This window comes from Pholis gunnellus (genome assembly GCF_910591455.1).
Source record: "Pholis gunnellus genome assembly, chromosome: 18".
Classification (NCBI taxonomy): Eukaryota; Metazoa; Chordata; class Actinopteri; order Perciformes; family Pholidae; genus Pholis; species Pholis gunnellus.
Window position 1 is genome coordinate 17,630,973 of NC_136545.1, and position 15,454 is coordinate 17,646,426.

Genomic DNA, 15,454 nt, shown 5'->3' on the forward strand with positions numbered 1-15,454 from the left:
TTAAGCATTCAGTCAAAAGTTGTTTTCTTTGTTACCTTCGAACGGGTACAAGGCTTTGCAGGTGCCGATGGTGGGCAGGGTCTCGTCGTCGTCGAACTCGTCGTCGAACTCTGGCGTGCTGGACGTGGGGAGGACGGGGTTGATGTTGGCCTTGACCTGAGTCTCTGAATTCTGCTCCTCCGTGTAGCTGCCATCCGGGCTGCTCAAGGGCCAACACACACACAGTAAATATACTGTGAAAACATACATAGTCTTCCTCCGAAAAAAGAAGGCGTGAAACATCTCTGTGTGTGTGTGTGTGTGTGTGTGTGGGATGTTTGATGTTCGTCCGAGTATAGCATACCTCTCTCTGTCCTGCGCGCAGTTGTTGCTCACTGTTGAGTTGTTCTGGGTCTCATAGAGTCCACTTCTCCGGTTCGTATCACTCTTGGATGGCATCCTCTCCTCCACCTCCGCTAGCCAGCCCTGAAACACACACACACACACACAATCATTATGAATGTGTTGGCTGCAGCTAACCTTTTTTCTTTCTTTCTACGACTTAAATTGTATTTCCAGCAACGTGGAAGTCTTTTTATTATTATCTGTGAATCAGATGGCCCTTACATTTGGCGAGAACCTTCAGGGGAGGAACGCCACGGCCTTACACTCACACTTTCATTACCATCTATTAACAAGGTTAAAGCAGGCCATTGTCCTGGGACTCCTCTCCCAGCACAGACCTGGAACACGCAGCCGGCGCCTCCAGCTGCATCACATCTTCTCCTAATATGGACGAGCAGACTTCTCTGGAACAACCCCAGCCGGAGACGTGTGTTTTGAACTCCTCATTATTTACTGTGTCAGACAAACCGAAACAGCAAAGCCTCTCCAACACTAACACTCGCCACACAGAAACGAGAGCTCAGACGGGCGCCGCAGAACTAACCTCAAACTTCTGCGCTTCAAACTGGAGCTTCTCGATGTTCTGGGCAATTTCCGATAGCCGGGGGTCGACGCTGGCGGGGTCGCCCATCTGAGGGTTCTTCACGTACACGTCTTTCATCTTAGTTAGCGCGTCCCTGAGAGAGCAAATAACTCCAGTCAGAGCGAGTCGTTGTTGCATATTAACGAGGTCAACACAAATATGGCTTGTGAGGGAGGGAAAAGCTCCTTTAATGCCGGATTTAAAGATACCTCTGGTCCATCTCTTTTTGAATGTCCTTATTCAGCTCATCTATCTTGCCCTGCAGCTTCTTCCTCCTCTGTTCTGGTGGCAGGTGGCTGAAGTCCTCTGGTCCAGAGCCCTGAGAGAAGAAGAAGAAGAAGAAGAAGAAGAAGGGAGGAGGAGAAGCAGAGAAAATGGGGGAAAAAAAGAGGCAGAAAGAAACAGTAAGAATGAGCATCGCTTCATCGCTTATTATTCGTTGTGTTGCTGTTTCGACAGGGATCATTTCTAGTTCCAGTAGGTGCAGTATCTCCCTTTTCTGTGCACCCTGTGAACCAGGACTCTGGGGGGGGTGATAAATGGATAACAGCTCCACAAATGGAGCTCTTGTTATGTTCCAATCGCATAATTCACCTGAAGGAGATACTGCAGCCGCTCTCTAACACACACTCGCTGAGAGTCGGGATGTTTTTCTGTGGATACACTCGAGGCCTTTCACCTATTCAGCCGCTGCGCCTAATCCGGTGCTCTCTGTAGATGCATCGGAAATGTAATAAAAGTATTAGCTGCATCCTATCGCCGCTCGTGTAGTGTTTCAGAGGGAGCTGGCTGATGGCGCTGTTCTCTGGCGCGACTGTGTGTTCTTAAAATGGAAGTTGTGCGAGTGAGAGCATATTTCCTGATGAGAAGGTTTCCAGTCTGAAACGCTGCACCGATGAGTCAGACTTCTCGGCAGCCTCTCCAAACGTTCTGTTGATGTTAATTATCAGCGTATCGTTCTCAAGCTAGTGCTAGTGCTAGTGCTAGCTGGTGTGTGTGTATGGAGGCCCCAACTACACTACTCATTCATATGATTATTTATTTCATAATTAAATAAAAAATGTAATTAAAATTCAAGTTATTACTATTTGTATTTCAGAGCTTATTTTCTTATATCAGTTAATTTTTGTTTTTTTTGTATTTTTGTCAACAAGTCTTTTATATTTAAAAATGCACGTCTTATATTTTACGTCACTTTTTGATTTAATAATTCTCACTTTCAGCTGCTTAATCAACCAACTAATTGCTAAATGCTAACGTCAGCCTGCTAACGTGTTGACAATGATAATGCAATGCACATGCTGATTAGCAGGTATAACGTTTACCATGTTAATCACCTCAGTTTAGTGCGTTAGCATGATAGCTGATTACTGCTAATCACAAGTACAGCTGAGGCTGATAAGAATGTCATTTATTTTGCAGGTATTTGGTCATAAATTACATTCTTGACCTGATGGTGATGCTAGATGAGAATTAAGTCTTATTTATTGATCAAGTCTTTGGGGCTCCATTGGTTCTGTCATTGACTTATTGCACTATTGCTTTGGTCCCATCTCTTCAGTGAGCCGTGCATTGACTGAATAGGTCAGGCCCTGGTTGGGTCTGGCTGTGATGGGTCACAGAGGCACCACAGGACGTTACTGCTGGAGCTACAGACTTCACTGCACATGAGCAACCTTACCTCTTCTTTCTGCGCCGGCACGCAACATTTACCCAGCATGCAGCATAACAAAGATCATGTCAATCAGCATGCAGAGGCATGCTCCTTTCTGAGTGATACTTAAACTGATAGTTACAGAAGTCCACATGTTAGTGTTTACATTCTCTATGTACCCCAAGACAAATCAAAACACGAGCATCTAGGTCAAAACAAGACAAACTATCTGCAGACATTAGGTAATTTTGTTGTTTGTGTTATGATGAATTTAGGATGAATGGGAATTCACTAGTTGATCGTTCTGTATGGAGTCAGGTATAGATTTACAAATCACAAAACTCATGAAAAGGCCTAATTCTTTTGCTTATTTGCCTTCTTGCAGAGTCTGTACGCTAGATATGAAGCCAGCTGGCGGTTAGCTTAGCTTAGCTTAGCTTAAGACTGGAAGGGGAAACTGCTAGCCTGAGTCCGTCCAAAGGTGAACCAGGAGCAGCGACTTCCTTCTCCCTCAGTCGTTTACTCAGTTGTTTAGCATTAAATTGAGTTTTTGGACATTCATCATCATCATCATCATTTCGCCTCATCACTGACAGGTTTAGAGTAGCACCAAGGTAACTTTAGCATCTTTTAAAAAGCAACGCATTGCTTTGTTGGACTGTCAGCAGAGAATAGTGTACATGCCTTGGACGCTACAACCTTCTCATTTAAGCCTCAGCAAGAATGTAAATAAGCTTCCATTCCAAAATGTTCCAACTACTCCTTTTTGAACCCTAAAAGTGAGTTCTGTTCTGAGGATAATATTAATGAAAGGTTGATAATCTGTGGAGGCATACAGTTCTCTTACAGTATGTTATGCTTTACAGAACACAAGTCTATAAAAAAGTGATCATACCGGCATGCAGTGTAAGGACGTGAGTGAGCAACTACTCCATAAGATCAGATTAGTGTTTGTTACACGAACAAAGGATTTGTCGAGACAAGGACTACCAGACGGACTAAGAGACGGACAGGTAAAACATAGAGTAAATGTGATCACCTCAATGAGATTCCGGACGTGGGAATTGAGTGTGATCTGCACCACAGAGACCACAGACAGTTTGGGAGAGACGTGACGAGAACACAACCACAAAACACAAAACAACACGGACATGAGACAACGACATGAGTCTGAGGTTCCATCGTTGTGTCACAGCACAGATTATTGAAGTATTAACTTAAATCCAAAAGGAAAAACACGTGACGGCGTACAGAACGTTATTAACAGTATGTTACTGGGAGGACGTGACATGCGTGCTATGGTCATGCCGCTACGATCGTGAGGTTATACGGTCATGCTTACCAGCTTGAGAGAAAGCTTCATGGGAGGGGGGGGGGGGGGGGGAGAGGAGAGAGAAATGGCGAGGAGCAGGAGAGAGAAAGAGACAACAGTCAACATCAGAAGAATATCACGGCCATTTGTTTAACTTTCCTTTAAATGTCTACATGTCTTTTATGATTTGTCAAACTTCACCATTTAAGGAAAAGAGGGAACAGCGTCTAAAGGCTGGAGGACTTGTGTTCTAGTTGTGCCATTAAAAAAAGCTCTTTGAGCGACAGTCTCAGCTATAAACCCCCCCCCCCCCCCCCCGCACTCTTTTCTAATGTGGTGAAGTTTAACATCTCTACTATCATGAGTTAATGAAAAATGAGAAATAAGTTGGCAAAAAAAGGCCAACCTATTGCTCAAGCATGAAGTAAACACTGGGGGGGAAAGACAGATGAAGGTAAATGTAGAGAAAGAAGTAGAGGGATGGTGGCTGCGCCAGACAGGGACGGATGAACCCTTTACTTCTTCATCTCTCTCTCTCTCTCGCTCTGCCGTTTCAATGACACAGAAGTGACAGCAGAGGGCGCCAAAAGCGTAAACACATCAGCAGGTCTGTACGTTGGAGGCATGGAGACATGGAGGCAGATACTGTACACAGACAAGCTGGAGAGTCGCTTTCAAACCCAAACTATCAAAACTCACTTGTTACGAAGACAAATCCACACATATCCAGCTCTGTGTGTACCTCAAATGAAAGTAGCTGAACGAAGGCACACGAGCAAAAGGGCAAATAGAGTAAAAAACAACGAAATAACTTGTTGTAAAAGCGGCTGATTCAGAGCCATTTGCTGAGTCATCTGGTTATGTTTTGAATACAAGGAACAGGGTGGAGAGCAGGTTAACAACCGTTGGCCGGTAGAGCTGGAGCAGATGACTTGTAATCCTGTTAGAGGCTCACAGGCCAGAGCACTGAGGAGCTCTACTCACTGTAGTCCACTAATCGAGTCATTCACCTGGAATGGCCTCTTACAGGCCCCGCTATGACGCCTTGTGATCCTCCCTTTCGCCTCCGCAACGCTATAATATTCTTACATAAAACATATATATATATATATATATATATACATTGATATCATTGAGAGTGTAGTGATAAAATTGCTTCATCAGTTAGGTTAGTTAGGATCTAGTTTGTGCCTTGTTGCTGTTTTCTAGTGGGTCAGTTATGAGCCTGATAATAATAGAAATTCTTCAAATACTCCTACTATTAAAAACTAAACTATTTATTATATGTCTTACAACTTTAAAAAGAATACTCCTAAACTGAAGAGATGTTCTGGAGGAGTGACTTTACTAAATATTGTTCATGATGAATAACACGACATGTATCAGATGTTTATATCAGATATGTATCACCTTCTTTAACCTGTTATTTGTTTTTGATTTGAGCGTCTGATAGGACGTAACAGATGTTTCCTGCTTGTGGTTTTCTTTTTGTTTCCATTTCACAAATAAATTGCACTTCTTAAGATATTACTCACATATGTTTTGGTGGGAATAAATGAAGAACAATGGGGGAGGATGCAGGGGGAGTAAATACTTGTCCCTGATTGGCTATTCCTGCTCTGAGCATCCATGTGACATATCATGTGATCACTTGAGAGCTGCACTTTACTGTAAGAAGAAACCTGTTGCATTATACATGTTTTATTCTCCACATTCAGCAGATATATAGTTTCACTCCTAAATTGACTCTTTTTTCTACCTTAACTCTTTCCAACCACCAGACAGACATAGATATACAGGTACATTATGCTCCTTACAGACAGATAACATCGCTGCAGTATGGCACACCAGCACAAAGAAAGCCCTGGAGGGGTGAATTCTGGGTACTGTAGGCTGAACCCAGACCCAAAGTGTGACCAACACCTCGCCCTAATGTCACATCCAGCTGACGGCGACATCTAAATAGCGAGGAGGAGGGGGAGGGAGGGGGGTGATTGCTGTGTGGGATGAAAAGCATCCTCACGCCCGTAATCCCCCACATCCTCAGGTGCTCGTGACACTTTGTGAATTGACCCCTTGGCGATGCTCCGTGGGAGGGAACGCCCCGACACAGCTGCAGGACAACGGCCAGCAACGAGAAACCCCCAAGCTGATAACATGTGATGTGGGATGAAGTCATCATCCTCTCCCGACCATTCGTCCCGTTTCTAACAGAGTGTGATCAATACTGAGCCAGGCACAGACACCGGCCTCCGTTTTTTGTGAGGAAACGTTGCCTCATTCATTGTGACGACTGAATGAATGTGTCACAAAATGAATTATTATTTGATATAATGAGGCCACTGCATGTGTTGTACGTGGCTTCTACTAATCACACACTTCCGCATACATTCGATATTCATCCACAATTTCTAACACACACACACACACACCGCTGGTACTCACTGCCGCCCATCACACACTTACAACATATTGCCTGGCTTCGAAAGCATATGTGGGTCGACCCAGAGTCCTCTTCATAAGCTCTTTGTGACAAATGAGCGAGTGCGGGGATTGCTGCTGTGGTGGTCGTCGGAGAGAACACAGAAAACAACAGCACTGACGTCTTAAGATCTTATACTGTATACTGCCTCACTGGGACTCCCAAACACACAAACGCCGTCTCTTCTTCCTCCTGCACGTAACGCGCAGTTACTGTGGATGGATTAGACGGCTGATATGCAGCAAACTAAAGGCTCTCCTGCAGGGGTGGACATCCCTCCGCTGTGCAGAGGGAGCAACAACCCACCTTCCACTGGTGCAACGACTCTAATCCCTAATGTGATGCTATGTTCTCCTTGCAGGAGGTTGAGCTGATTTACCTGCAGCTGTAACCACAGAGTATAATAGAAAGTAGGCTTTGTATAATGCTTGTGCTGTGATAAATCATTACACAGGGTTTCACATTATGAAAGTATAATGGAACGATATGGCCCAGAGTTAAACATGGACTAACCAATTACAAATAACTGACAATGAGCAAAATAATGCCTCCACAAAAGAAATCTAAATGAAAGATGTTTAAAACCTTCAAGAGACTACTTTTATTCTGGAGAGGAAACTGAATTAAAAGCTTTATATGGCTATTTAAGACTGTTCAAAATAAGCTTTCCTTCTCAGAATGAACATCGATACTGTGGCCCTGGTCATACATTGTGGCTGGTTTGCTCAATATGCCGGGATGGATGCAAGCTCCTTTGTGAAAGAGCTGAGAAATTGCACTGATACTCCACCAGCAGCTGTTCAGGGGCTTTAGCACCAACATGTCTGTGTCAGTGAGGTAGTCGGGCTGCTGTCCCGAAAAGACTTTTTGTTATTTGACAGGATTAAAGATGCACCTTCTGTTGCCTTCTAGTCACCTACAACATATGGTTGATTTATTCCTAAAAGAAAAATCATAGTAAAAATGTGCTCTATATATATTAAACATCTACAAACATGAAAAACATAAACAGGTTACTGCCATGAGACATGAAAGGGTGAACAACTTATTTAAATGTATTGTCGTGAGATATGGAGAGGAGATAGTCTTTGATTCTATAAAGGGATTTCTACTCTGACCGCTTCTAGACTCTAGACACTTCCTGTGCTACAAAATAATCCAGTAAGGTCAAACCTCAATCTTTTTGATCTGCGCATAGAAGACGAACACAATGCTTCTGATATAGCTCCCTTTTATCGCTCTTCTCGAGAGCTGTTTCAGCACTTCCGCTTTCAGAAACGTGCACTTCCTGATAGACCTGTCCGACGCTAGGAAAAAAAAAAAACACACACACTTCCCCGTTTCTTTTTTTTTTTTTTTGACGACCTTCAATCATTTCCTCTGCGATATGCTTGCACACACACTACACTGCGGCACCGTATTGTTCTTTTGCCTTTTCAGCCGTCATGTTGGCACCAATTGGTACAAATGTTTTTACTTTGACTAGCTGCTGACCCTTTTCAAAATGTGAGCGAATACAAAAACTTTATTTGTGGCGCCCGGAAGGAACACGTGAGTGTTACCGCCCAGTTCCTGAGGTCAGGGAGAGCTGGAGGGTGAAGTGGGTTTACGGGAAGGATTCCTGTGACCCGGCCCGGCCCAGTGATTCCATTGCAACGCACACTGGACTAGGACGGGAACCGGTGATGACACCCAGCAGGACCCCGCCAGGCCGGTGCTGATAGAGCCACCCTCCGGGAAGCCTTCTAAAGTTACTCTAATGGTGACTCAGTCAGCCTGCTGGCATACCCACCAACCCATCTTTGTCCACGTTGTAAGCTTTAACCCTCTTTGTCTTTTCTTTTATATCATGTGCAAAAAAAACAAAACAATCTGCCTCCAGCACAGACTGCAGGGAGCTACTGCTGTCTCCATGCTACTGCCAAGACTGCTCAGGCATCTTGCTCATTTCCGGCAAAGAGGGGGTGGGGGGTGGGGGGGGGACTGTCATTGTGAGCAGAGTTAATATGAAGAGGGGACGAGATGGAGAGAACGCTGGTGAGTCAGACAAGTACCATGGATTCATAGTTATGCGCTACAGAAGCATGCTAGAGAAGCATATGGGCTGAGCACTGTATGGGTAAAGGAAGGCCTGTTGTACTGCTGGTCTTCACAGATTTGACCAATGCAGGCATTATCACCTTCAAAACAGAATGAAAGTGCAGACTTTGCATTACTTCACCCATACAGTGTACAGTAGCAGGTACAGCGCTCAGGTACAGGTGCAGGACACACACACACACACACGCACAGACACATGCACAGACACACTTACCCCTCGCCTCAGGCTCCGGAGGCAGTGCATTTTGGGCTTGGAGGTCATGAAGTCGTTGAGGCGGTGGGAGAGGGGCTCCTTGTGCTGCTTGGGAGACTGGGGGTCGTTGGGAACAGCAGAGGGTGAGGGCGGGGATGAGGCTGGGGGGGCAGGTGGGGGCTGGTGGGGGGATGTTAACAGGGACATAAGCTACCAGTAAGAGAGGGAGCCATGGCGGATAGGAGGAGGAGGAGGAGGAGGAATAACATAGAAGAAGAAGAAGAAGAAGAAGAAAGGGGGAAAGAATCCAACACAAAAAGACAAAGGAGGAAAAAGGAGGAGGGAGCACAAAACGAAATAAATAAGCCTCCTACAGATATTAAAAAATAAACATACAACAGAAAACCCAAACAGAAATTAAAAGACAACCGAAGGTTGTTAAACCTAGTGTATCAATTGTTATGCTGTATGTAAAACATATAAAACATAAAAAAAAACAGTTGAAAAGGAAGAACACAACCAGAGTGAGTAGGAAGCGTAAAATGTGTTAAAGCAAGCGGCTGCAAACAAAGCACAGAGTTCCAGTCAAAGCGCATGCGGGCTTCCATTTTAAGAGATCCTTCTCATTCTTTCTCTGTCCCGACATCATCACATGCCAGCTAGGACGACACCATTCCCCCCCCCCCCCCCCCCCCCCCCCCCCAACCCCAAGGATATCAAGCAGCTGCATTTGAGGTCATCATGAGAGAAATGTAATTGCTTATCGCTGTCCTAAAACATCTGACTGCATAATTCATCAGGTGGTTGCAGAGACGCCACGCAATGCGCATGCAGCGGCAAGTGAGTCAGAAACCCCTCTGTCGAAAGACAAAGAGTGCAATAATGGTGCTTTTGTGCTGAAATGTCAGCGTAATGTTTAATTTGCATATCCGTGTCTGTTGTGTTTGCATGCGTTTGTGTATGTAAAGTAGAAATACCTCTCTGTATGGCTGTCTGTGCTCCCCCCAAAAAAAAAAAACCTCTATAGAAAAATTAATCCTGAGTACAACAAGCACAGATAAGCGATGTGTTTTAGACCATTTCCTGCACACATGAAGTCAGTGTGCTGGGGTTTCTCATCTAGCATTACACACACTTGCTTCCAGGCTTTCTCGCCCACACACACACTCACAATTACTCATTCATGCTCTGCTCTAATTCAATACCGACAGTGCCACCAGCCCACAAGACGGTCCGAGATCAGTGTTGCTGTTTCAGAAGCAGGAAACTGAAGGCGGCTACGCAAGATACAATCGCCAGTCATTTAGGGAAACGGTGAGGGGGAAACTGTTATTTCAGATGAAGTTAATATTTGCCAGTTGAGTTCGACCACAGGATGACAGTAGAAGTGCATTAGTGTGTGTGTTACAGAAGGAAGTTTCCCAAATCGGTGAGGGAGATTGCCGGGGAGGAGGAAACGGGTGGCAAATGATAACAACAAAAATGGCAACACTAACGACTGAATCAAATACGTAACCAGCACTAGAAATGTAACAGACACTACAAAATGTGACATTGAACACATATGCTGTCTGAAATAGAAATACCACATAACAATACAACCCGTGAGCCCCCCCCCCCCACAAGGCGACCTCTGTGTGAGGAACATCTTGCGGTAAAACCAAAATGCATTAAAGCCGGTGAGGCTCTGCAGCACGTTGGAGCGTAGACGTGGCTCCGTGTGGAGTGTGCATGTGTTACCTTGTTCTTGTTCTTAATGAACGGCCACAGCTTGCCCTTGCTCTTGCCGACGGGCTTCTCCTTGGCCTCTCTGGAGTTGGACAGGCTGGTCTCGGACGCCGTCCTCTTCATGGCCTGGCCGTAATCCTCAAACTCCACGTCTCCCGGGGGCTCGAACCCGGACTTGTAGGACTCCACCACCTGCTTGGAGTCCTAGTGGGGGAGAGTGGGAGGCATCAGTGACCTTGATACAGTTTCATCCACTTTTTATTTTAATTTAAATATCAATGGAAGAATCCTAAAATGTAAAGCAATGACTAAAAAAAGGGGGGGGGGATGTCTGTTAGTATAGATTGTCCTGCTAATCAGCAGGTCTGGAGATAAGATGCGACACAGTAGTGGGCCTGTTGACTCTTGTTTATAGTAGTTTCAGTCTGATAACAGATCATGAGCGCATCATGGACACACAGAGAGAGAGAGAGAGAGAGAGAAGAAAGAGGAAAAGACCTCAATCTGTCAGGCAGGAGTTATGACAAAAACACTGAGGTCGGGGGACACAGCCAGGCTCATAAGACACAGGAAGAAGGACATTAATCAAGCGCAGTGTGCATCGGTCCACATGAACTGATAAGGGCAGAGGGTTCTGGTTTTGGAGTTTAGATCAAGGGTCAAAGATTGTGCACTGTGTACAAGAGGAAGAGAGACAAAGACAAGGGAAGGAGCATGTGATACGTTATTCCCCCGCCGGTGTTTACTATCGCAGGCTGGAGAGTCATCTCCCTGGAGCTGGGCCATGCGAACAGCTAGACGTACACACACACACTCTCATACTATTCCATCCCTGGGGATAGTCTTGTTTTTTGTCACAGGGCAGGCAGTCAACGTGTGACATCTCAATAAATCACACCGCTTGTTTTCTCCTCGACGTAGGCGAACGCTGCCGTGACGTCCATATCCAGATAATATATCGGCCACGGGACAGAACGTAAGCCAACATCTGCTTATTAGCTCCGTGAAAGTGCATAAACTAAAAACAAAAGGAGCTTGTGAGCTAAGTAATAGCCTGATCGCTGGTGTGCGAGTTGTGACTGACTGACGCACTGCCTGAGTGAGTAATACGTCCCACATGGTGGTGTGTGTGTGCGTGTGTGTGTGTGTGCACATACATCTCATTTCTGTATACTCACAGTCTTGGGCTCGATGGACTCGGCTGCTGTCGTCATGCCGTCTAAACATTTCCCCACGATGGGCAACACTTGGCGGTCCACGTCCGCAAACGTCCTCATGCACACTCCTATCCTGTCGATTCTTTTCTCCTCCATGTCTTGAAGTTTCTACGCAAACAATAGACAAATGAAAATGCAGGCACATTCACACGTAGAAGAAAGGTCAACCAGCTTGTGTTATAGAATAAGTGGCACGGAGAGTGAAGTGGGCAGGGCTGAAAACATGATACACTGTGAGATTGGAATCAAACTGTGTGAAAGAATTGACAGACTGAATGGGAAATGGTCTTATGCACTTTACCTATTTCTAAATGTCCGACCCAATTTAAAAGAAATACAGCAAGTAGAGAAGTGAACGCTCTGTGGAGAAAGGTTTTTAAACTCATAACACTGTGATTCCCAGCTCACAAGCTGGTAGAACTGTAAGGAAATAACTGCACTCTTCATAACGACGGCTCGTTCCCCTCAGTGTTTCACAGAATGTATTTTTAGCGGTGGACCCAGAGGGGAGTGTGGGTGGTGGGCTGCGAACAGCATTGAATTCGCACGCTTGCTAATGATTGCACATGAATGCACCACTCTGGCAGACCTGGCCATCAGTCTGCACTTTCAGCTGCATTTTCACACATTGTGAGTGTGAAAATGATAAACAAAACAAAATGGAGGCAAACATGTTTTGGGTGGGCGCTCTGAAAACACGTCTCGTTTGTGATTTTGCAGGTTCGTGCAACAACAAATCAGACCAACTAGGATGTAAGTTGCGGTGCTGTTATGTTTACCTGGAATATGTTGGGGATAACGTTGAAGTAATGCTCATTCTGCTCCTGGTTGAACTTCTGCAGGTAGGAGGAGTATTCGCTCTTGCTGTCTGAAGCCATCTGGTGCCTGGACTGAGCATGCTGTCGTGCCTGAAAGGAAATAAACAACAACACACAAACGTGCACATCAGAGAGACGCCCTACTCGCTAAACCTCAGTGTCCCCCGGATTAACACAGACACATGGGTTACACACACGCAGCCAGAGCATAATAACCTACATGAGTTGACACATTTGTGCAAACCAGTGTTCATGCACGCACGTGTACGCACATAAACATAAAGCTCGCGGACGCGCGGTCACAGGTGCAAGATTCCTGCAGCAACAGCCGCTGGGCGGTAGACCATACAGTATGTGGACCAGAACGAACACATACAAAGTCTGCACTGCCTGCAGAACGGAGGGATTTGGAGTTTTGATTGCCCGCCCAGTCTGGCGTATCCCTATACCGTTGATAATGTTGATTATTTTAAGCTAGTTCAGTCCCAGGGAGGCAAGGCAGGCAGTCAGAAACGCAGCAGGAGCAGCCTATTACAGATCCAAGGCGAGCAGATGGAGATGAGATTATCTCAGCTAGATAGCATGTGTGTGTTGTGTGTGTGTGTGTGTTGTGTGTACTGTCGCTAAGTACTCGTATCTGTTTCCTCTTTTCTATCAGATCTGAGGCCTGTCCGCGCACACATAGTGGTTTCATTGGGTCACATACTACATAGAATAACCTTATGAACCCGTGATCGCAGTCTGCAGATGCACGGGGGGGGGGGGGGGGGGGTGCGGGGGGCAGTGCAGCCATTTAACGGTGCGGGGCAGTAGAGGGAACCCTGATCTGTCGCAGTGGGAAACATTTTGGGGACTCTGTCCAGTTTTCACCCACGCACCCACTCTGAGGCAAGAGCTGAGTCTCTCAGCGCTCACACACACACACACACACGTGGGCAAGTAATAGATGACATACGAGAAGACATCAGAGCGGAGACACTCGTCAGACACAAAAGGTACACTACTTCCAGCACAGGAGGGATGACAATTAATGCCTCGGGTGGAAAAAGATAGTCACAGCCCCCGAGAAGAGGAATGTGGAATCTAGAGGAAAGCTGAAAAGCACATGTGGAAGTCCAGCTGTTTAAAACTGACGTGCAGGCCTGTGAGCATGCATAGAGGGGCGTGTGTGTGTGTGTGTGTGTGTGTGTGTGTGTGTGTGTGTGCAACGCCGGCGTGTGTGCATGCAAAGTGGTGCCGAATGTGTTGTGACAAGATGAGGGCAAACACACCATCGCCATGGTAACATGGCAGAAAATCGAAACTTGCAGCAGCATCACATCCTGTGGTCGTGTTCTGGAAATAAGCTGTCATTTCTTTTTTTCTGTTACTCACATCTCTGTATATATATATATCAATCTGTATGAATATCTATATGAAGATTAGAGTGAAAGTGGCCTTACGCAACATTTTGCTAACATCACACACATACAAAGTGTTCAGCAGAAGAGACAAAGCCACCGTACGGGGAGCAGATCACAGTCAGACAGGACAGGGCGTGTTTACAGGGACCCGGTCGAGACTCCACAGGAGAGCGTGTGTGTGTGTGTGTGTGTGTGTGTGTGTGTGTGTGTGTGTGTGTGTGGGTCGAGACACGAGTCGAGACAGTGTGTGTGTGTTCCCACAGATATAACAGGCTCTCTGTGCGCCGGACCTACCTTGTGGGAACTTCGCTTCAAGGCATGGCATAAAAAAAATAGATATACAAACACACACAAACAAAAGATTGTTAGCCGTTTCCAGCTAAACAAGAAGTTGCCATAGAGGCACTTCCTGGACCACCGGGCGTGTCATCACTCAAAAAGGGGGAAGTTGGTATGAGGTGAAGCAAATGCAATCACGATTGAAATACTGGAAGGGTACACCACACTCATATGGTATTAGTACGGCAGAACAGACCCGGAGAGGACACTGTGTTATTTTATATACTTTATGACAACGACAGAGAAGTGTGTGAGAGAGCCGGGGTTCCTTTTTAAAAGAACTGTTAACAGCCTTTGTGGATATCTGGGCTGTCAATCCAAAACCCCAAATTGAGGGATTTGCTTGCCAAGAAGAGGAGTGGGAACCGTTAAGAGGTTTTTCTCCAGCTGCAGAGAAAACCACAATACCTCAGCTCAACAAGCTGCAGCCTTTTGGCATTACGGGGGGACATCACAGACAAACGGCAACTCCTGGAGATTTATCGGTTCCATTCTCCTTTTGTTGTGACAGACAAGCGACTGACAAAGTTAAGTTCTTGGTTACTAACTTGTCAGATCCTGAAAGTGGCCTTTAGCTTCAGCATTTGAATGTACACACAACTTAAGCTGACAACAAAACATGTGTTCTTCGCCTATCACAGACCAACACAGACCTACTCAAACCCCAAAGGCTTTGACTATGACTCCAACACAAACTAGTCCGAGGTCGTGACACGTCGTCCCGTGCGGTGATTTGTACTCAAAGGCCCTCACAATAATGAAAGGAATACGCCTCTGCAGAGAAAATAACACATTGTGACTCACGGACTGTTCTTTTCTGCGCCTTTTTAGTTTAATGACCAAGTCTGTTTCTTACCAAAAACCCCAGAATGTAATGATGGAAGTGTAATAGTAACTATATACTCTGAGCTGAAGGACTTTTCCTGCCAGGCACGTGGGGAGAAGTCGTGAGACATCGCAGCCCGGGTGTCTAAACCACAGACGGACACACAAAAGTGACACTATAGCAATAAAGCACGCGCCCTTCCTTTTTCTTTCTTCATACATTCGCACATTTCCACATACTTTTTTTCACTTGATAGACTTTATACCACAGATACAACACACCAATGAAGTACAGAGGTTAAGAAATGTGGGAAGAAAGTCCAATCATCTTCCACAATGACTGATATTAGTATTAGAAGTTTTACATTTCTGAACAATGGAAATGTGAGTAGGTGACAAAGAGCTGTTTGCAGTGA

General features: G+C 45.6%; 1 protein-coding gene across 10 annotated transcripts in view; it reads right to left on the reverse strand.

Moving 5' to 3' along the window:
* fnbp1b (formin binding protein 1b) overlaps positions 1 to 15,454 on the reverse strand; it is a 52,271-nt gene that overhangs the window by 5,614 nt on the left and 31,203 nt on the right. For 2 of the 10 annotated variants that reach the window (XM_079178911.1, XM_079178909.1), the window contains exons 7-16: positions 12,433 to 12,561; positions 11,615 to 11,761; positions 10,449 to 10,640; positions 8,730 to 8,918; positions 3,964 to 3,978; positions 3,661 to 3,696; positions 1,177 to 1,286; positions 929 to 1,061; positions 344 to 465; positions 36 to 199 (exon numbers count right to left, since the gene is read on the reverse strand). In XM_079178911.1, coding sequence (XP_079035037.1) covers positions 36 to 199; positions 344 to 465; positions 929 to 1,061; positions 1,177 to 1,286; positions 3,661 to 3,696; positions 3,964 to 3,978; positions 8,730 to 8,918; positions 10,449 to 10,640; positions 11,615 to 11,761; positions 12,433 to 12,561 — 1,237 coding nt within the window. The remainder of the gene's footprint in view (positions 1 to 35; positions 200 to 343; positions 466 to 928; positions 1,062 to 1,176; positions 1,287 to 3,660; positions 3,697 to 3,963; positions 3,979 to 8,729; positions 8,919 to 10,448; positions 10,641 to 11,614; positions 11,762 to 12,432; positions 12,562 to 15,454) is intronic. The other 8 variants (XM_079178915.1, XM_079178917.1, XM_079178916.1 and 5 more) reach the window with 8 other exon arrangements.